We start from the raw sequence: 23,141 nt of genomic DNA, 5'->3' as shown, positions 1-23,141 counted from the left end.
CTGCAAAGATAAGGGAGCAGTAGAGAAATAATTTGTTGAGCCTATTTTGTAGATGAAATTAAATAAATTCAAGTAAACATATTGGATATAGGGAACAGAATAATAATAGAAAAGCCATTATTAACAAACAGCTAAAATTTGACCCTAATCTTCATTTCTAGACTGCCTAAATAGTCTATGAATGGTTCCTTCTAAAAGGAAATTTTATGTGTAACTTTTGGTTATGTGGAAATGGATGATCCATGCAATAGTAAGAGGAGGCATATTTGAGTAGCTTAATGATATGAAGGCAGACATGCATTCATTTTGATGAGAAACAATCTTACTGGTCTATACAGAAGATAATAGAGCAAATATTCTGGTTTAAGCCAAATTTTACTTGCTAAATGATTCACAGAAAACCAAAAGGTCCCAGACTTCTTTGAGGATCTTACCTGGTGCCAGTGTTCTCGTGGTTAATAATGCTTTTATCACTTTTTGGCAAATAATTCGGCACTCCTGGACTAGAGAATTCCTTCATGGTCTTCATTAGCATAAATGCTGTCCCTGCAATAGCATAGTAATCTTGGTGAGCTGGCATGATTGCTCTTCACAAGATATTTTCGGATCATTCCCATTGGCTAAGCCCTCTACTAAAGATGGGTTGGGAATTCCTTAGATATAGCCTAGTTCTAAGAGTATGCATTGAATTATTGTAAATTCTTCGGTTATCTTCTACAGAATTAGATGGTGAGGATTTCAAATTCATATGGCATGTGAGAATAAATACCAATTTATTTATCTCTTCACCTTGCTAACCTGTAAACCATTTTCATCTCATCCAAGAGGGCTGCATCTGGAAAGCCTTCTTGCCACAGATGGGCACTGGAGCCACCCGAGAATTCTAAGAAAGCATCCCTGTACAAGTCCCATCTCCTTCTTGTAAATATGATCATGTTGTAATTCATTCTCCTTGAACATTGCCAGTTTATGCTTTATCTTTCCTTAAAGAATTCCCTCATTTTTAATTTTCACTTTTGAAGAATTTGGGCATTCTAGGGGATATGTGTCGAAAATGTTGGAAATTTCCAAATCTTAAAATTACATGAAAGTTACTCATTTTTCTTCTGCTAAATATGGACAATACCGTGACTTTGAAGGGTGATTTCAAGGGTAAATGACAGAATGTTGGTAATGCAATCGATGAGATGAACAATATGAACTGCTTTCAGGTAGAAACAAGATGACAAATAAGCCATTATTTATTTCCTCTCACACCTGTGTGTTGGTGCTCAGTTATACAATTCTTCCCTGAAACTCCAATTCCATCCATGGGTCCTTTTCCAACACTTTGTGTTAGAAAGCTGTGGTAAATTCATAATAATTGGCTCTGGGTATCATGATAAAAAAAAATCACATCGTTTTTTTTTTTCCAAAATGGCGACTGAGGGACACAGCACCTCTCAGTAGCTGAAGTAAATAAAGTTTAAATACTGAGAAAGCAGTGTCTAAATCAACAAAACAAATACATACCAGGAACCAAAACACATCCTGTACCTCGGCGGAACCCTGAACTTGAACAAGAAGAACAAAGATCGGACACGGGACCTGCTGCAGATACAATCTGACCGCGGACCAGAACGCTGAGCCGCGGGCTGCTTTGGCAGCTGTCCAAGGAGCTGCCTGCCCGATATTTCCACGGCAAGATAATCCGGGAATAAAAACGGACTTAGGACCGCATCCTAAGCAGCGAGCAGCACCCTCCAGAACTCTGTCTGCCCACCAGCGACCGGATCACATCGGCACAGAGACTCACACGGATTCCTGCACCAAGACAGGTACCTGAGGGCGCCCTAGTAACTGGGGTCCTAGCGTGTGCGGAGTCGCAGTCTCAAACCCCCACCACGGGCTCAAGCCTCAGAGCACTCTCCTCGCGCTTCCTGCCTGTCCCCTACTAGTAATCAGCGCCTGTACACTGCCCTCCTAAATTGGAGCCTGCTTCTGTGGCTAACCCCTGCCACCTTGCCAGAGCCTACCCTCCAGGCTGCAAAAGCACTGGGAGACCCGGAAATCTCCTTGGGGCACCCCCAGCCTCTACGTCCCGCGGGACGCAGAGACCATTGCTGGACACCGCACACTGGACCCTTGAGCACCTACCCTGCACCCCTGGCCCACCGCGGGGTATTCCCAACCTCCTGGTAGCCAGATGCTTAGTTCTAAGTGAGAACACAGCTCAATACACCTTGGAAGAACATACCAGCAGCAATAGACAGCTGCACCCACTCTCACTAGGGTCCAGTATTAACAGGGCATCCAGCCTGCACTCTTGGAATAGGCAGAGCTCTGGCAGTAAGTGTGGCCACCCAGGAACCAGCATTCATTTGCCCAGGGCACATCTTGGGACCACACCTGGCTAGCCCAGCTGGAATTTCCAGAGACACAAGAAAATCCATCGGGCCACAAAATCTGCTCAGGACCTCAGGGGGAAGTGCCAATTACACTTTAGTCACTCTCCACCCCTGCTGTAGGGAAGCACAGGCTGGAGGCGAGGGTGGTGAGTGCAGATGTGCTGACCACAGGTTAGAATTTCGCAGAATCTGTGAACTGTACAGAATCAAATAACAGTGAAACCAGACACCCGGACACATAAACCTAAAGCAGCTAAAGGAGAAAAAGGTGTCCAAACACCCAGAGTGACTTAAGAAGATAAAAATAGAGTACAAAGAAAACTAAGAGACATTGGACGGTATCCTGAAAGCTACCAAGCAATCAGATACACACATATTATATGGACCTGACCCCATATGCGTAAATAAGTAGGACTGTTTGTTTTACTTTTAATGTGGATGTTATGTTTTCTTTTGCTTTTAAAGTGCTTTTGTTTTAGTATGGTTATTGCTGTTTTCTTTTTTTTTCGTTTTCTTTCTTCTTTTAATCCAAACTTCTCTTACTTTAACTTGTTGTTTTATATATATATATACATTGGATAGTTTGCCTTATTTCTTTATTTCACACGGCTGCTAGTTCCTTTTATTTTATTCCTCTTCCTTTTTCCTCTTTCTTCCCTTTTCCTTCCTTTTCTTTCATTCTCCTCCTTTGATTGGTTTACCTTCCTTTTTCTTGGATTACATAATAGTCTTGGTATCTTGAGCGGATTCTTTTTTTTTTTTTTTTTTTTTTTATGTCTGCCTGCTCCTACCAGCATCCCTATTTACAAACCTTCCCACACTAACCTACATACATTTCTCCCCCAAAACTTTTCCCCATAATATACCTCATGGTTTAAAACTCAAAGTATTTTTTATATCCATAACTACTCTACTAACAACAAGAGTCCTAGTAGTTAACTCTCTCTCATTCATAGCAAGTTATTACTTTATCATACTTAAAGTCCTTCTCAACCTAACATATCCTCCACCTAATCTGACTCCTTTACCCATCACCCCAGCTCCTCCCACATCACCCACTTTCAACACTGGAAAGGCTCTGCTGACTGGCCGATACTCCTAAACTCCTAATATTAAGATTTGACTAAACACATTACTCACGAACGATGGGTAGAAATCAGAAAAACAGGACAGAGAACACTATAAATATGAGAACCAGGAGTTATGAAGAGACAGCAGAAATCACGAATACTGACCTACTAGAAATGCAAGAAGGGGAGTTCAGAATCTTGTTGTTCAATATGATGAAAGGTTTTAAAACAAGTATAGAGGAGGTTAAAGGTGAAATAGAAACACTAAAAAAGAATCAGAAAGAGGTCTGGAATGAAATGAAAGAGGCAATAAGTGAAATGAAGACAGCAATAGAAAGAAACTCTGGAAGATTAGATGAAATGGAAAACAGAATATCAATATTAGAAGACAGTACATCCCAAACCGAAAACACAGTCAGCGATATACAGAAATCTTTACAGCAACAAAACCTAAACATCCAGCAATTATGGGATAATATGAAGCGCCCTAATTTACGGATAATAGGCATTGAGGAAGGGATAGAGGTACAGACCAAGGGCATATGTAATATCTTCAAGGAAATAATCTCAGAGAATTTTCCAAATATGGAAAGAGACTTGAATCTTCAAGTACAGGAGGCATACAGAACTCCACTGAGACAGGACCAAAGAAAAACCACTCCACGCCACATAATAACCAAATTGACCAGCATAGAGGCCAAGGAAGGAATCTTAAAAGCAGTAAGAACAAAAGGACAGGTGACATATAGAGGCAAAACAATAAGAATCACCCCAGACTATACAACCCAGGTCAGGAATGCTAGGAGAGACTGGTATGACGTGATTCAGACCCTGGAAGAACATAACTTCCAGCCCAAATTAATCTACCCAGCAAAACTACTATTCAAGATCAATGGGGAAGTCAAAGTCTTTCAGGATAAACAGAATCTCAAAAAATTCATGAATTCAAAGCCAACATTAGAGAAAATTCTTAAAGAAATAAATCATAAGGAAGAAAAAAGAAGCAGACTCCAGAATCAGAGAAGCGAGGAAGTTAATAAGTGGGCCATTTAAGTAAAGAAGAAAGATCACAACACCCAAGAGTAGACAGAACACAAAATGGCAGAAAACAAAAAGCATATTTCAATAATATCACTTAATGTCAAAGGACTTAACTCACCAATCAAAAGACATAGACTGGCAATGTGGATTAGGAAACATAATCCAAACATATGCTGTCTGCAAGAAACTCACCTCACAGCCAAAGACATTCACAGGTTGAAGGTGAAAGGATGGAAAAAGATATACCATGCCACCAGTGACCGAAAAAGAGCAGGGGTAGCAACCCTGATATCCAACAAAACAGACTTTAAAATAAAACACATCAAAAGAGACAAATCAGGGCACTTCCTTTTATTAAAAGGAACAATACACCAAGAAGATATAATGATAGTAAATATTTATGCCCCAAATGTGGGTGCAACCACATTCGTAAAACAAACCCTTCTGGACATAAGATCCCAAGTAGACCCAAATACAATAATTCTGGGAGACTTTAATACGCCTCTCACACCACTGGATCGATCTTCGAGGCAAAAGATGAGTAAAGATGCTCTAGAACTAAAGGAAACCATAAACCAAATGGACCTAATAGACGTTTTCAGAGTATTTCAACCAGGAACTACAGAATACACTTTCTTCTCAGCAGCCCATGGAACCTTCTCCAAAATAGATCACATCCTGGGACACAAAGAAAATACCAGCAAATTCAAAAAATGTAATATAATCCCATGCATCTTTTCAGACCACAATGGAATAAAAGTAGAAATCAACAACAGGAAACTCGAAAGAAAGTATTCAAATTCATGGAGAATGAATGATACACTACTAAATGACGAATGGGTAAGAGCAGAAATTAGGGAAGAAATAAAGAAATTTATGGAAACAAACGAAAACAGAGACACAACCCACCAAAACCTATGGGACACCATGAAGGCAGTACTAAGAGGAAAGTTTATCGCATTGAGTGCCCACATAAAAAGGATGGAGAACCACCAAGTAAAGAACCTAATGAAACAACTCAAGGATCTAGAAATTCTGCAACAATCCATTCCCAAAGCCAGCAGAAGACGAGAAATCATCAAAATTAGAGCAGAAATAAATGAAATAGAGAACAAAAAAACAATTCAAAGAATCAATAAAACAAAAAGTTGGTTCTTTGAAAAGATTAATAGAATTGATAAACCCCTGGCCAACCTAACCAAAAGAAAAAGAGAATCAACTCAAATTACCAAAATTAGAAATGAAAAAGGAGATATCACCACTGATAGTGAAGAAATTCAAAACATTATCAGAAACTACTTTAAAAATTTATACTCCAATAGATTTGAAAACCTGGATGAAATTGACAGATTTCTAAACACAGTTAACCTTCCTACACTCAACCAAGAGGACATAGCAAGCCTAAACCAACCAATAACAACCAAAGAAATAGAAACGGCAATAAAAATTCTTCCACCAAAGAAAAGCCCAGGCCCAGATGGGTTCCCAGCTGAATTCTACAAAACCTTCAGTGAACAACTAATACCAATACTTCATAACACGTTCCGGGAAATTGAAAGAGATGGAACTCTTCCAAATTCCTTCTATGAGGCCAGTATCACATTAATCCCCAAACCAAATAAAGATACCTCAAGAAAGGAAAACTACAGACCAATATCCTTAATGAACATAGATGCAAAAATTCTAAACAAAATACTAGCTATACGCATTCAAAACTATATCAAGAGAATAATTCATCACGACCAAGTCGGTTTCATCCCAGAAAAACAAGGCTGGTTCAACATACGCAAATCAATACATGTTATTCACCACATAAATAGAACCAAGAACAAAAACCACATCATCATAGCAATAGATGCTGAAAAAGCATTCGACAAAATCCAACACCCATTTATGTTAAAAACACTGCAAAAAATTGGGATAGAAGGAAAGTACTTCAACATCATCAAGGCAATATACTGCAAACCCAAAGCCAACATTATATTGAATGGGGAAAAACTGCAAGAATTTCCGCTACAGTCAGGAACAAGACAAGGATGCCCACTTTCACCTCTCCTTTTCAATATAGTCCTTGAGACTCTTGCTGCAGCAATCAGACAAGAGAAGGAAATCAAAGGAATCCACATAGGAAGAGAGGAAGTGAAATTATCCTTATTCGCAGATGACATGATCCTTTACCTGGAAGACCCAAAGAACTCAACCAAAAGACTTCTGGAGCTGATCGACAAATTCGGCAAAGTCGCAGGTTACAAAATCAACCTAAAGAAATCAGTGGCCTTTCTTTATGCCAACAACGAATCCACAATGAAGGAAACAAAAACAACAATTCCATTCACTATAACCTCAAAACCAATAAAATACCTAGGAATAAACCTAACCCAAGATGTAAAAGACCTCTACAACAAAAACTATAAAACATTAAAAAAAGAAATAGAAGAAGACCTTGGAAGATGGAAAGATCTCCCGTGCTCATGGATAGGCAGAATAAATATCATCAAAATGGCCATTCTGCCAAAACTGATCTATAGGTTCAATGCAATTCCCATTAAAATACCAGTGACATTCTTCAGAGACCTAGAAAAATCAATCATGAACTTCATATGGAGAAAGAAAAGACCTAGAATAGCCAAAGCAATTCTCAATAACAAGAAACACGCAGGAGGCATTACAATCCCAGACTTCAAACTATACTATAGAGCAATAGTAGTAAAAACAGCATGGTACTGGCACAAAAACAGATATACTGACCAGTGGATTAGAATAGAAGATACAGAAACAAACCCACACATCTTTAGTCAATTAATCTTTGACAAAGGGGCCAAACACATACGCTGGAGAAAAGACAGCCTTTTCAACAAGTGGTGCTGGGAGAACTGGCTAGCCATTTGTAAAAAGATGAAGCTAAACCCCTATATCTCACCTAACACAGGAATCAACTCAAGATGGATCAAAGACTTAGAAATTAGACCTGAGACGGTGAAGTTAGTAGAGGAGAACATAGGTTCAACACTACAACATATTGGCACAGGCAGTAACTTTCTCAACAAAACCTCCAAAGCTCAGGAAATTAAAGCAAGAATAAACAAGTGGGATAACATTAAACTAAAAAGTTTCTTCTCATCAAAGGAAACTATCAATAACCTAAAGAGGAAGCCTACAGAATGGGAAAGGATCTTTACCAGCCACCATTCTGATAGGGGGCTAATATCCAGAGTATACAAAGAGCTCAAAAGGCTCTACACCAACAAAACAAACAACCCAATCAAGAAATGGGCAAATGAACTAAATAGACACTTCACAAAAGAAGAGATACAAAGGGCTAATAGATACATGAAAAGATGTTCTTCATCACTGGCCATCAGGGAGATGCAAATCAAAACTACACTGAGATTCCATCTAACCCCAGTGAGAGTAGCAAGCATAAAGAAATCAAACAACAACAAATGCTGGCGAGGATGTGGGGAAAGAGGAACTCTTTTACACTGTTGGTGGGAGTGCAAACTAGTTCAGCCACTATGGAGATCTGTGTGGAGATTCCTAAGAAAGGTGGGAATAGATCCACCATATGATCCAGCTATACCACTCCTGGGTATCTTTCCAAAAGGGTTGAATTCAGAGAAATACAGCAACATATGCATACCTATGTTCATAGCAGCACAATTTGTAATAGCCAAAATATGGATCCAACCCAGATCACCATCAACAGATGAATGGATAGCAAAACTGTGGGAAATACACACAATGGAATTCTATTCAGCCATAAAGAAGAACAAAATTTTATCATTTGCAAGAAGATGGAAAGCCCTGGAAAGCATCATGTTAAGTGAGATCAGCCAAGCACAGAAGGAGAAGATACACATGTTTCCTCTAATATGCCCAAACTAGAAAACACAAAGGATACCAGTAGGACCCCAGATATTAGAGGGGAAATACTAGCTAAGTTTTAATGGAAAGATAGGAGAGGAGAAAGGCCGATCTTGATTAAGGAGCATCTTCACCTGAACATGTGTAAAATTATGAATAAGACATGGTTAACCTGGCCAACCATTGGTGGGGGGGGGGAGAAAATGGGGGCGGGGGGAGAGGGCACCAAATATAGTGTAAATGTATACTATTTATGTTCAATAAAAAATTGTTAAAAAAATAAAATAAAATAAAAAAAAATAAAAATAAAAATAAAAAAAAAAAAAAAAATAAAAAATAAAAAAAAAAAAAAAAAAAAAAAAAAAAAAAAAAAAAAAAAAAAATCACATCTGAAATGCTTTGGAAGTTCAATGTTTCTCATCTACTCTTTAAATATCTTGTGTTACCTGCTTGCCTGAACTGACTGCTGGCTGATAATGGCAGGGAGACTCTCTGAGAAGAAGCCACCAGGGAGATAGGAAAAGTCAAAATATGGTCATGGCTGCTACTCTATTTCCTTGCCCACCCAAGTAGAGAAAGGAGATATTATCTTCTTTCATCTTAGTTAAGCATCATTTCATCTCTTTGCTTAGGTGAGTCAGAATGCACACTTAGCCAAGCCCAGCCTGTAACCCCACATAACACCTCACTGTGAATAATGGTGGCCAGAAATAGCCACCAGAATACCTCAATGTACCATTCTTCTGATGTCAAGCTTTCTGAAACATCTTAATCCATAGAAAATCTCAACTGAGTCCAAATACACTTCTGGAAAATGAAGAACAGCCTTTGAAAAAGTGATTTGTTGGCTTAATGCAGTAGCAGTTGTACCACACACGTGCTAAAAGTTAGGTTTGAAATAAGATCGCGCCTGCTGTAATCTCCAGAAGCCTTCACATACATAAGAAGCTTGATGGGGGCTTTGGGTTGACTGGTGTTTCTTTATTCCACTGTTATCTTTTGCCCTGAGGGGAGTGGCTCTCAAAGGGGAGATTGAAAATAAAATCTGAGAGGACTGGTTGTGTTACCAACTGTCAGTCTTTAGAAGCTAGCTGGTTTAGTACCAGTGATAGAAGCTGAGTTCTGGAATGTAAAAGACAACATGACTGAACTTGCTTAGGAACAAGAGAACTTTCGGGGAGTCCCTGCTTTTCTCAGAGCCTAACTCTTCGGCCAACAACATTCACCCAATATTAAAAATGAATAAATATAAAAGAAGGTGTGTGAGTGTGTGTGGGGTAGGTGAGTACTTATGTACATATCTCAAAATTTTTGCCAAAGCTTTGAATTTTCTCTTGTAATATTCTTATTAAAGGCACCTTTGAAAACATATTAGTAATTTGTATAATATTGGAAGTTCTTATAAATATAGAAATAAGTGCATATATGTGGGGTTGGACTGAGTGGTTTCTGACTGGGTATTCACTGTCTGAAGTTCAAGGATGAAGTGGCTCCATTGAATTCATTCAATTCCTTTCAACTCTGAATTACACACTTCTAATTACCTTCAAAAAGTAAGACTAAAAGTCTTTTCTCTAGGAGGTTGCAAAACAGAGTAGATAAAGAAATTACAATAGTCTATAGTTGTCTTTGTCCCCAATTTCAGTACTGCTTCAAATACTTGTGGGCAGAGGGATAGTAAAGAATAAGTAGAGAGGTAAAATCCCTTCTTCAAGATATAACTAACTAGCCAGGCATCATACTTGGGAAGATGAGACAGGAGGATTGCAGGTTCATGGCCAGCCTCAGCTATTTAATGAGGCCCTCCTTAACTTAGTGAAATTCTGTTTCAAAACAAAGAATACAAATAGGGCTTGTGGTATACCTTGATAGTATAATGCCCTTAGGTTCAATCCCTAGTATCACACACAAAAAAGATGTCCATAAACAACTGACATGTCTCTGATTTCATTCTACAATTTGATCATTTTATTAATTTATAATATCTTTATATATAGCTGACAGTGTATAGTGCACAAGTAATTATTTTCTCATATTTTAGGCCAGAAAAATTGAAACAGATTTTTGCCTAACACTCTAGGTAGATTTTTAGTATTTTGACATTGCTTACAATGACTTCCCTATAGATACCTTAAAGAAGATTATTTGGACAAAGCATCAGACACAATAAAGGAATATATGTGATACCTGTGAGTGACTGAAAGAAATTAAAGTCCTTCTGTACTTGGCCAACAGTCTGAGTATCTTTTCCTTTTTAAAAAGACTATCATCATCATTATCATCATCATCATCATCATCATCATCATCATCATCATCATAATTTGGTTCTAGGGACTGAACTCAGAAACAATTATACCTCCAAGCTGCACCCTCAGACCATTTAAAAAATATTTTGAAACAAGATCTTGCTAATTTTCTGAAGGTTGGCCTCAAATCTGTGATTCTCCTATCTCATTCTCCCAAGTACTGGTATTATATGTGTGATTCACCAAATCCAGATAAGAAATGATTTTTAAAGCAGCCTTTACTTTTTTGCATATATAATAGGAATGCACATTAAGACATATGATTTCCACATAGAAATAATTTCACTTTTTTTCTATCTTCCTCAAGAAATCATAGTTCAAATGAGTTAAAACAATGCCCACATTATTTGGATAATCCTGAATCTACTCCAATTTACTGAACTGCTAAAATTATGTATACATTTTTAATACTTTACAAATCCCTATGACATAACTTGCAGATGACATCACATACATGGACAAGAACCATTACTCTTGAGAGCAGAGGGGGAAGCAATGACACAGACATCAAAACATAGTGCAACATTCATCTGCCTGTTATATACAGACCCACAATCAGAATGGCATGAAAACTACTAAAGCCATGGCACTACTAGCACCAAGGAAAACGGAGCCAGGGAAAACAGGTAGAGAAGTATTGTGATCACCTGAACAAGGAGGAGGGCCCGAGCTGTGTTTCTGCTAAGGTCTAGAGAAAACAGGAAGCCACAGGCAATGGCTGGGCTGGGAAAGTAATTGCAGCTGTCACAAATGCAGAAATACAGATACTTGTAAACAGTCTTTGTGGCCTTGTTAGCAAGTTTCTGGCCCTTTAAGTGGAAATCATTGGACATATGGTTTCCCTGAAGCCTGCTTCAGAAAAGAAAGAGTCATGCAGGAACACATCTCCTCCAACCTAACACTGCTGAGAGAGAAGGGCTCTGGCTGCACCTCACAGCTGCTGAGCTGAGCCAATTTGGGGAGACGAGATGGGAGATCATTAGGGTGGTTCTATTTAACCTTCCAAGTTTAGAATCTCCTCTCTATGGGACATTGGCTGGGGTGATTATTTTCTAAAAGAGATCAATGATTAGTTTTGCATGTTTCTGAAGAAGTAACACAGGGCCAAGGCTAGAATTTTAAAAAATGAGGTAGGATGAATCAGTAAGTTTATCTAGCAGAATCTGAACCATCTACTCATACCATTACTGATATATTTTTTCTGTACCTAACTTCTTTCACACCCTCTTTCCAAATTCATTTTTACGTATTTTTTGTACTGAGAATTGAACCCAGGGGCATTCTACCCTAAGCTATATTACCAGCCCTTTTAATCTTTTTTCTTAGGATCTTGCTAAATTCCAAAGGCCCTACTAAATTTGGAGGCTGGCCTTGAATCTGCAATCTTCCTGTTTCAGCTTCCCAAGTACTGGTATTATGGTCATGCTTCACTACAGCTGGCTTATTTTTATAATTCTAGTTCCCTATAGGTGCAACTCTATCACAACAGAATATTAGCATTTTTCACACTTTTTGCAGTGCTGGGGATATTTTTGCAGTGCTACACAAGTGTTTTACCACTAAGCAATGCCTCCAGCCCTAACATTAACATTTTAATAAGGATTCCCAAAATGACCTTAGGGGTTAAGGAATAGAGGGATTTGGATATACCTTTCCTAAGGGCCATTTTCAAACCACTCACCCTTCTTTTTCCACTACATACAAACAATCTCATGAACCCCTTATAGCCCTTGTTAAGGACAACTGTTCTAAAGTTTTGGGTGTCACAAACTACATTGTGAAATGCAAGTCAGTGAACTGTATAGTTCGGGCTGGGAAAGTTCCTGCCCGATAACTAATCTAATTTCATCAAGTAAAATGGCAGAAAGACAATTACTACTTCTACTCAGAAGATATCCCCTATTGCTTTTCATGCTCAGAACCTCCCATTGCCAAAATCAGGGAAGGGGTTAAAATAAATATTAGCTACTAGCATTTCTCTTTCCATTCCAATTTTATTTGTATTTCATTTGTGGGAAAATAAATAATAGGATTATTTTTGAGTTTAGATAATATGATAATTAACACACACATATAATTTGGAATTTTTCAGGTACTAGTCACGTGCTTTTCACTAATATAATACATTTACATATTCTTTATGTATTCACATTTAGCCCATTAATATATGAATATTATCAGCATTTCAAAGAAATATAAAGCACACTGAGAATATAAGTCGTTTGGCTAACACCACACAGCTAAGACTTCATCAATCCGTAATCCACACTATTAACCATCATAGGAACTTGCCTCTAATGTTAGGTTATAAACTTAGGTAGAGAGCCGTTGGTGTGATCCTAGTTTGGAGAAATGGAAGTAATCAAAGAAAGAGGATGGGGAAATAATACATCAGAATTGGAAAAGGCTACAGAGGTAATGCGGACTTCCTTTTCTAGAGATGTTTATACACTGAGACCCTAATGGTAACATGTCTCTGTAAGCCACAGCCAATCACTGGAATAACTGTGATCACAAATCAAGTCCTCTGAACCCTCATTAAGTATATTAAGGAAGAGGACATTGGCATGAATAAGAAAACCTAATGAGCTCAATAAAGAGATAATTATTTAAAAGGTGTAGACTGGAGATAGCCTTCATCTGCTTCTAAAATCATAAAATATTCTATTTAAAGTTTGCCATAATAAGAAGTCAGTACGTTTTCTTTTTTGTTATTTATTGAGAAGCTCTGGAGTCCTTTTTGAAAGTAAATTCTCTGGGAAGATTTCCAGAAACTATCATGACTTTTAAACCTATAAGGCCAAGCAGCCCTTTTCTAAAATGATGTTCTTTTTGATATATGTAGGGTAGGATTAGCTCTCCAGATTCAGATTTGCACACCAGTCTGCCACAGGAGCTGTGAGGATTTTATGGTACTCTTCTGCCATCCTCTGGTAAACTAAGTTAACCACAGTTGACAGACTTGCTCTTTAAGAAACTCAGGAGCAAGATAGAATTCAGAAGAAAACATACCAAGTGCTATATGCATGTATATTTCTATCACTCTAAACCTCATTATTATATATGCTTATAATACACCAATAAAAGTATCAAAATATTTCTTCTGGAAGAAGTGGGATGGGCTTGGTAGTAGCGGCAATTGAGAATCAGTATGCAACAGGAAGCAATGATTCTATTCTGAAATAAATGAAAGATTCTAAGAAATATGATGGCTACATCAAAATAAGGAAGTTAAACTACAAGTTGAAAGTGTTATTAACTCTTTCACTAGATACTATAAAACATGTCCTAGAAGTGATCAAAATTTGGCATATCTACAAATATGAAGATGAAGGCAAAGTCCTTTTTTGGGGTACTGTGAACCTAGGGGCTTCCTGCCTCCAAGTTACACCCCTGGTCATTTTTATTTTTTAATTTATTTTTATCATGCATCCATTCATTCATTCATTCATTTTGTGGTACAATGAATGGAATCCAGGGCATTCTACCTCCGAGCTACATCCTATTTTTTATTTGGAAACAGGATCTCACTGACTTGCAAAGGGCCTCACTAAGTAGCTGAGGCTATCTGTGAAACTCAGTCCTGCTGTCTCAGCACCTCAAATGCTGTGTGCACAAGGGTGTGCCATCTCATCTGGCATTTTTTTTTTTGAAACAGGGTCTAAGTTGTTGAGGGTCTCACTAAGTTACTGAGGCCGGCCTTGAACCGGCAATCCTCCTGTCTCAGCCTCATAAATACTGGGATTCCAAACATGTGCCACCATGCCTGTCAAAGATTATTTTCAATACAAAACTTTTCCCCCTATATAGTAGAGCAACTTCTTGTTTTCAAATATTTATTTGTAATAAAACAACACAATAAACATTGGCTAAAAAGGGGATGAGAATTTTATAAAGTGATTTTGTCTGTGGAATGACTGATGGCAGTGTATAGGTGTATGTGTATAGTAATTTAATAAAGGTTTGGTGTGTATGGTGTTTACAGAGCCATGCTCAGTTTACATGTGGTATAATGATATGTGTACAGAGGTTATACTTTCCTTATTTTGTTCTTTCTTGTTGTACTCAAGAACACAGGGATTCCTTTCCCTTTATATCCCAGGATTATAGCAGTTTTTATTCCCTGTCTCAGTTCCTGTGGCAAAGGCTAAATTCCAGGTGAGGACAGCTGAGAAGACTGAGGGTCCTACTTCACAGGTGAGCTTGGTCCTAGTCTCCCAGGGTGGAAGCAATGAGCCGTTGGTCCCCTCAACTGAGGTCATGCTTAAAGCAGAGGCTGCCTGACAGAAGATGTAAACAAAGAAGGCCAGAGGCTGCCGGCACTTGCAAGGCCTAGTCGTAAAGCAGGTTTGTCACCTCAAGAGAAGTAGACCATTGTGCCAGTCTTTCCATTAGTCACTACACACATGTACACACGCAAACACACATGTGCACACACACCAGCTCTGTAGCTGTGGTTCTGAGATCTTGCCCAGTGGGAGAAGCAGACCGTAGGAGTAAAATTTCTGAAGTTGTGGCCAAGTGTATGGAGAAGTTCTAGACTCAGGGTACTCTTGAAAGCAATGGCTATTTGGGTGGTAAAAAAAAAAAATTAGGCAGAAGCTGGTACCTTCATGAGAACAACAACGTGAAAAATAGGTCAATTTACCATAGTGAACCAGGAAAAGAAACAGCTAGTAATCTCTTACAGGAGGTAGAACAAAGTTTCAAGTCTACTCTCAAAAATTGTCCCTGTGAGCAACACATCCCTCTTAGTATGGTCAGAGATAGTGAAGTAAATCAGGTGTGGTGGTGTACTCCTGTAATCAGATTTGAGGCTAGCCTCAGAAATTTAGAGAGAACCTTAGTAACTTAAAAAACCCTATTACAAAATAAAAAATTAAAAAAGAGCTAAGGGGGTATATCTCAGAGGTAGAATGCCCCTGGATTCAAGATTCAATCTCCACTAAAACACACACACACATACACACACACACAAACACACACACACACACACACACACATATATATTCACACAATAAATAATAAAATAAATAAATAAATAAAAGTAACCATCAGCTATTTAGCAGAGTCTAAAAGCTAGATGTAATACCAATAGAGGCAGCAAGCTTACAGAGCAATCAGGAAGTGGACAATTAAAAACAGATGTACTAAAACCACTGTCACTTCAGTAGTTGTCAATGACTGCAAGCCAATGCTACACTTCTGATGAGCAATATCATTGGCAGAGAAAAAGATTTCAGTGAAATAGTTCAGCCACATTGCTAATCAAACAAGCAATGACAACAGCATACCCTGGTGTCCAGAGTTGCTATAATATATTATATAAAATGTGTGCTTTTTAGCAACAGCAAAAAAAAGAGACATGTAAAGAAATAGAAAAGTATGACCCAGATACACGGGGAAGAGTAGGGAAAAAACAAACAAAAAACTGCCTGTAAAGGAATCCACAAGTCAGACTTAGCCATATCTTAAGGAGAGATATTATAAACATGGTCAAAGAACTAAAACTAACCATCCTGAAATAATAAAGGCATGATCTCTTCAAAGAGATAATATGATAAAATTATACACCATGATCACATTTTCCAAAAGTGATCAACAGATTCAATGCAATACCTATTAAATTTCCAACATCATCCATCACAAACAGAAAAATCAGTCCTTAAATTCATTTGGAACAATAAAATACCCAGAATAGTCAAAGTAGTTCTCAGTAACAAGAACCAAGCATAAGGCATCATAATACTTGACTTCAAACTATACTCAGGGCCACAGTAATAAAAACAGTATGGTACTGACATAGACACATAGGCCAGTGGAGCAGAATAGAAGACTCAGAAGCAAATCCTCACACTTAAAGCCAGTTGATTTTTGACAATGGGACCAAAAAATACACTGGAAAAAAAGACAGCTTCTTCAACAAATGATATTGGCAAAACTGGTTAACCATATGCAAAAAAATGGAAATAAACCCCACTTTTTCAGCCCGCACAAAAGTCAATTCAAGATGCATCAAACACTTGGAAATCCGACCAGAGATCTTACAGCTCCCTGAAGAGGGCATAGATACAACATTTCAACACATAGGCACAGGTAAAAACTTTTTCAACAAGGCCTCAGAGACACAAGAAAGTAAAAGAAGGATCAATACATAGGATTGTATTAAACTGAAGAGCTTCTGTACTGCAAAGAAAACTATCAAGAACCTCAACAGAGAATTGACAGAATGGGAAAAAAATTGCCAACTACTACTCCAATAAAGGACTAATATCTAGAATATACAGAAAACTCAAGACACGCACATCTAAGAAAACAAATAACCCAATCAAAAAAATGGGCAAGTGAACATCACACATCACAAAAGAAGAAATACAAATGGCCAATAAATAGATGAAAAATACTCAACATCATTAGCAATCAGAGAGATGCAAATTAAAACTACCCTAGGATTTTACTTAACTCCAATTAGAATGTAAAACACTAAATCACAAAAAACAACAAATACTGGTATATAAAAGTGGAAACTCTACATTGTTGGTGAGAGGCAAATTAGTGCAACCACTTTGGAAAATAGTATGAAGGAACCTCAGAGGAATGGAAATTAACCTACCATTTGATGCGGCAATACCACTTCTGAGTATCTACTCAAAAGAATGGAAATCAAATTACCAAACTAATGCATGCATATCTATGTTCATAGGTGTACAATCCATAACTGACAGACTATGAAACCAGTTAAGATGTCCATTAACAGATGAGTGGATTACAAAACTATGGTATATGTACAAAATGGAATTTTTCTCAGCCATAAAGAAGAACAAAATTATGTAATTTGTAGGAAAATGGATGAAACTGGAGAACATTATGTTAAGTGAGATTAGTCAGTCATAAAAAGTAAAAAATAAGCCAGACATGGTGGCACACGCTTGTAATTACAGTATTTGGGAGGCTGAGACCAGAGGATCGTGGTTCACGGACAGTCTCAGCTACTTAGTGAGGCCCTCCGTAACTCAGTGAGACTCTGCTTCAAAATAAATAATAAAAAAATTGGGCAGAGAGTATATCTCGGAGGTCAAATGCCTCTGGGTTCCATCCCCAGACCAGTAATAAATAAATAAATAAATAAATAAGTAAATAAGTAAAAAATAAAATAAAAAATAAAAAGTAAAAAATCAGATGCTCTCCCTAATATGTAGCAGCTAGGGGGAAAAGGGTCATAGGAGAAACTCTAGATGATGAAGAAGGAGAAACCATAGATAAGCAAATAAGGTAACCTAACTAATGGGGATAGGAGGAGAGAGAATTCCTTAATTACATGATGCACATTCACAAACATATCAAAGTCAATCATTAAGCCAAATATGAGAAGGAGAGAGGGGGGAGGAAATGGGTTGGGAATTGGTGAAGGGCTAAATGAGTGATGTGTGCATGTATGCCTCTACTATCTTGTACTCCATTAAGATGTCTGACTACAATGCATTGAGAGAGAGAGAGAGAGAGAGAGAGAGAGAGAGAGAGGAATGGATGAATGAATATGGATAGGCAGATGGAAATTTTGAAAAGAACCAAGTAAAAATTCTAGGATTGAAAGGTATACTAATTGAAGTTATCATTTGAAAGATTAATGCATTTCATAATGTCCCTCAAAATTCATTTCTACCCCAAACCTAATAATGTGACTTTCATGGACTGAATTGTGCCTCCCTCTAAGTTCATATGTTGAAGTCCTGACCCTCATAGTGATTGTATTTGGGGACAGAAGCTTCATAGATATAATGAGATCAAAGAGCAGGTCTCTGATCTGATAGAATTACTGTCCTCAGAAGAGGAAGAAAAGAGGCCATCACATACCTTGTTCTTTGTCCCTTCCCTCCCAGGTGGCACAGTAAGCAGGTGGCTGTCTGTGAGCCAAGGAGAGGACTCACCACGGACCTCTTGATTTTGTACTTCACAACTCAGGAAAATTGATTTATGTTGTTTAATTCACTAAATCTATGATATTTTATGGTGGCATCCTAAGCAGGTTGATTCAGTGACATTATATTAAAATAGTGTTTTTCGGGTTTCAACTAGTCAAGGATCTCTCAGGATGAAACCATTCTTTATTTTGGACGAATTCTAAGTTTAATAACTGGTACCAAAGTATTCCATGAGACACCAGAAACTGGAAAAAGCAAGAAGAGATGCTCCCTTAGACCCTTCAGAAGTGTGGCACTGCAGGCAACTTGATTTCAGATTTATGGCCTCAAGAACCGTGAGAGAATAAATTTCTGTTGTTTTAAACCACCAAGTTTCAGTAGTCTGTTATGACAGCTTTAGAAAATGAATTAAGGAATATGTGGTAGGCAGAGAAATACGAAAAAAAAATTTTTAAAAATGACCATGTAGGCCGAGCATGGTGGTGTACGCTTATAATTCCAGCACTTGGGAGGCTAAGACAGGAGAATCACAGAGGTTCAAAACCATCCTCAGCTACTTAGTGAAGCTCTCAGCAACTTAGTAAGACTCTGTTTCCAAATAAAAGTATAAAATAAATTTGGAAGTATAGCCAGAAGTAGAAAAGCCCCTGAATTCCACCACTAGTACCACACACACACACACACACACACACACACACACACACAAAGACCATGTACTAATCCCCAGAGCCTCTAGATATGTAATGTGACAAGAGGGATTAAAGGATCCAGGTAGAATTAATGTTGCTAATCAGCTAACTATAAGATAAATAGACTTTTGGATTACCTAAGCAGGCCCAATGAATCACAAAAGTTTGTTAAATGTAGAACTGGGAGGTAGAAGAGCCTTTGTTTTCGGTATGTATTTAAATACCTCACTCTTCTTTAATTACTCTTGTAATCACTTTTAGGTTCCACCTGGATAATCCAAGAAAATCACCCCACATCATGATCCTTAATTTAAGTACATCTGTAAAGTTCCTTTTGCTAAGACAGTGTATTATTTATAGATTTTCGGATATCTTTCTGAGCCAATATCCAGCCTACTGCATAACATATTTGAAGAGCTCAGTAAACTTTAGGTAGGGTAAATGTGAAGAGATCTGCAGATACATCATAGTGACAATGTGGAAAGTCAAAGACAAGAAGAAAATCTTAAAAGCAGTACAAGAAAAAATGAAGTGTGACTTACAAATGAAACTAAACAAGGTTATAGTTGACCTCTCACCAGAAACAATGAAAGGAAAAAGCAGAGATGACATACACAAAGTGCATAAATAAACTGTCAACCAAGAATTATATATCTAGCAAAATGAAGACACCAAGAAAAAATGGTAGGAAGACTGCAATATGTTGCTCCTTTATAAAATACAGAATAAAGAGGCAAAAACTGTCACAACTTTTTTTATCTTGGAAAATTAACCATCATCAAACTGGAAAATATTTAGCCAAGATAAAACTCTATCCCTTAGTAAGAAAAGCCAATATTGGGTTGTATTAATTTATATTAGTCTCATCCCTAGCTTATTAGTGGTCATATTCTTTCAGAGGACTAGAGCAGGGCTGCAGTTGTTTCTAAGAATCATTTCCAAAGAAGAATTATTATTTCACTTGTCTGTTGGTTTCCTGGATTAATTACTTGAATGGATTCTCGCTTTTAATGGCACTTACACTTTTCTAGTGCTAAAGTCTATCTATTGCTAAAATTATCTAGTGCTAAATTCTTTAATATCACAGTTTCCTGAGGCAATATATAACAATTAGGGAAATAAAAGACTACATACAATACTAATGTGAAAAAATGTAAGAATGAGATGTCATGGGGACTTTGAAAACTCTAGAATATGTCTGAGAATCTAAATAACAACATGCATGCCTAGCACTGTGCATATGTGGGCACATGTTCTGGAAGGCCTGAGAAGCCCCATAACTATCACCTCTGACTGACTGAGGTTCTGTGAAAGCAGGAAATGAAGGCTAAGCTAATGCAGAGTTTTCAACTGTCTAGCTGAAGCACAACCCAATACAAACACATAATGCCCTGACAAACATTGGTGTTAGGATTATTGGTTCCATGTGTTCAGTAAAATATCTAATTCTTAGCTGACCATTAAGCAGAATACTCAGTGGCTGAGAATGGCAGAGATACACACTTTACAGAATTAGATTTAAAAAATTACTAACCAAATGATGATAAATGTAACAGGCAGTAATAAAAAAAATTTGAGAAAGGGGTGAGAGAAGCTGATTGCATAACTTCCACATTATAATCATTTCAGCATCTACCTATATGTTTTTTCTCCTTAGGCATTTTATTGTACAATTTTTGTACAATAAAAAAGATTTTATTGTACAAAATTTTCATTTGTATATGATGGAAAGCATGGCAGAAAGATCCCACTCACCCCTTTACTTTGTGAGAAGCATCTGTTTTCCAATTACGCTCCTGCAAAGTTCAGGGTTTTACACAGAGTATTTAGCAGTTGTGTTGGTATTAAATGTGTTGGAAAATAAGGTATAAATCTGAAGACAGATCAGAAGAGAGCAGGAGGAAGCCTGCTGCCGAAGAGCAGGTGCCAGGCGCTCGGAGCCCTCCAGGGCGAAGTGGGCAATGCAGGCTCTTAACCACAGGGCTTGATTTTCTGAAGCCACTTGTTTACATACTCAACAAGACCTATGGTGTCTAGGATATTATCCCCTTCTGAAACAAACTTTACAGAACCGCCATTTAGATTTCCTTTAACAGCTTTCATCAAACAGTGCTTTTTGTGATCCCTCCTCCTGGAATATGGACACAAAATAATTATCCATTTCAGGAACGCATGGAATTTTCTCCATTTCTTGCTTGCCAGTTAAAACTTTTTATCTTGGGCACGGCGCACAAAAGCCGGGGCCGGGTCGCGGGACCCTGGGCCCCGGGCCAAACTGCGAGTAGCACGCCAGACCCCTGGAGAAACCGGGCCCAGTAAGACGCTGGGTTCTGGGCGGGGGTCGTGCGCGGGGCACGCCAGCTGGGGCCCGGGTCGTGGGACGCTGGGCCCCGGACCAAACTGTGAGTAGCACGCCAGACCCCTGGAGAAACCGGGCCCAGAACAGAAAAAGATAAAGAAAAATATTGGAGAGGAGGTAAGAAAGCCGTTATGGATGCCAGGACACTGGAGATGCAGACAAAACTTATGTAAATGCACTGGAACTTATGGAAAAATTCGCCGTGAAAGAGGACTGCTATTTCTCTATATTGTTAAGAATCTCAGACATCACATATAAGGAGAGAGTTTAGCGGAGACCAAGGAGAAATGCGGTGTTGAAAGAGTTGTCCACGATGGTGGTGGAGACTTGTATTCAGGAGAAGCAGAAACCGGATCTTACCAACTTTATTTTTTTGGAGAAATTACACCAAATGTCGAATGCTACCATCACGCATGCTTAGGAACACTGGACAACATTCAGAGTGGAAAAAGAGCCTGGGAAGGATTTGAAACGGTGGAGGCAGTGGCAATGCCAGCGGCCAATACTCAGGGGAGGCAGAGATCTGCTACATTACACCTGGAACCTTTGAAATAATAACCACAGAGACAGTGATCGGACAGTGCTGAGGGGTTAGGCGGGCGCCGGGGCCAGTGGCCGACATCGGAGCTTGCTGTGAGGCAAGGCCACTACTGAGGCCTCCGTGGCGGGGATTGGAACCTGCAGAGGGGTTAGACCGATGCTGGGGCCAGCGAGGCCGGCATTGGAGCCTGCCGTGAGGCAAGGCTTGTGCTAGGGCCTCCGAGGCCAGGATAAAAGCCTGCCGAGGGGTTAGGCCGGTGCTGGGGCCAGCGAGGCTGGCATCGGAGCCTGCCATGAGGCAAGGCCGGTACTGGGGCCTCCGAGGCCAGGATAAGAGCCTGCCGAGGGGTTAGGCCGGTGCTGGGGCCAGCGAGGCCAGCATCGGAGCCTGCTGTGAGGCATGACCAGTGCTGGGGCCTCCGAGGCCGGGATCGGAGCCTGCCTTGAGGCAAGGCCGGTACTGGGGCCTCGAGGCCAGGATAAGAGCCTGCTGAGGGGTTAGACCGGTGCTGGGGCCAGCGAGGCCGGCATCAGAGCCTGCCGTGAGGCATGACCAGTGCTGGGGCCTCCGAGGCCGGGATCGGAGCCTGCCGAGGGGTTAGGCCGGTGCTGGGGCCAGTGAGGCCGGCATCGGAGCCTGCCTTGAGGCAAGGCCGGTACTGGGGTCTCGAGGCCAGGATAAGAGCCTGCCGAGGGGTTAGGCCGGTGCTGGAGCCAGTGAGGCCGGCATCGCAGCCGGCCGTGAGGCATGGCCGGTGCTGGGGCCTCCGAGCCCGGTATTGGAGCCTGCTGAGGGGTGAGGCTGATGCTGGGGCCCTCAAGGCCGGCATTGGAGCCTGCCGTGAGGCAAGGCCAGTGCTGAGGCCTCCGAGCCGGGATTGGAGCCTGCCTTGAGGCAAGGCCGGTACTGGGGCCTCCGAGGTCAGGATAAGAGCCTGCCGAGGGGTTAGGCCGGTGCTGGGG

The 23,141-nt window shown here is 39.4% G+C and overlaps 1 protein-coding gene across 1 annotated transcript in view; it reads right to left on the bottom strand.

Moving 5' to 3' along the window:
• Positions 1–23,141, bottom strand: part of KCNU1 (potassium calcium-activated channel subfamily U member 1) — a gene marked incomplete at both ends in the record, with an annotated part of 158,989 nt that overhangs the window by 80,007 nt on the left and 55,841 nt on the right. The window contains one exon of the mRNA XM_080710254.1: positions 21,035–21,075. Coding sequence (XP_080566380.1) covers positions 21,035–21,075 — 41 coding nt within the window. The remainder of the gene's footprint in view (positions 1–21,034; positions 21,076–23,141) is intronic.

This window comes from Muscardinus avellanarius (genome assembly GCF_963383645.1).
Source record: "Muscardinus avellanarius genome assembly, chromosome: 14".
Taxonomy (NCBI): Eukaryota; Metazoa; Chordata; class Mammalia; order Rodentia; family Gliridae; genus Muscardinus; species Muscardinus avellanarius.
This window is presented reverse-complemented; position numbering and strand designations above follow the sequence as displayed.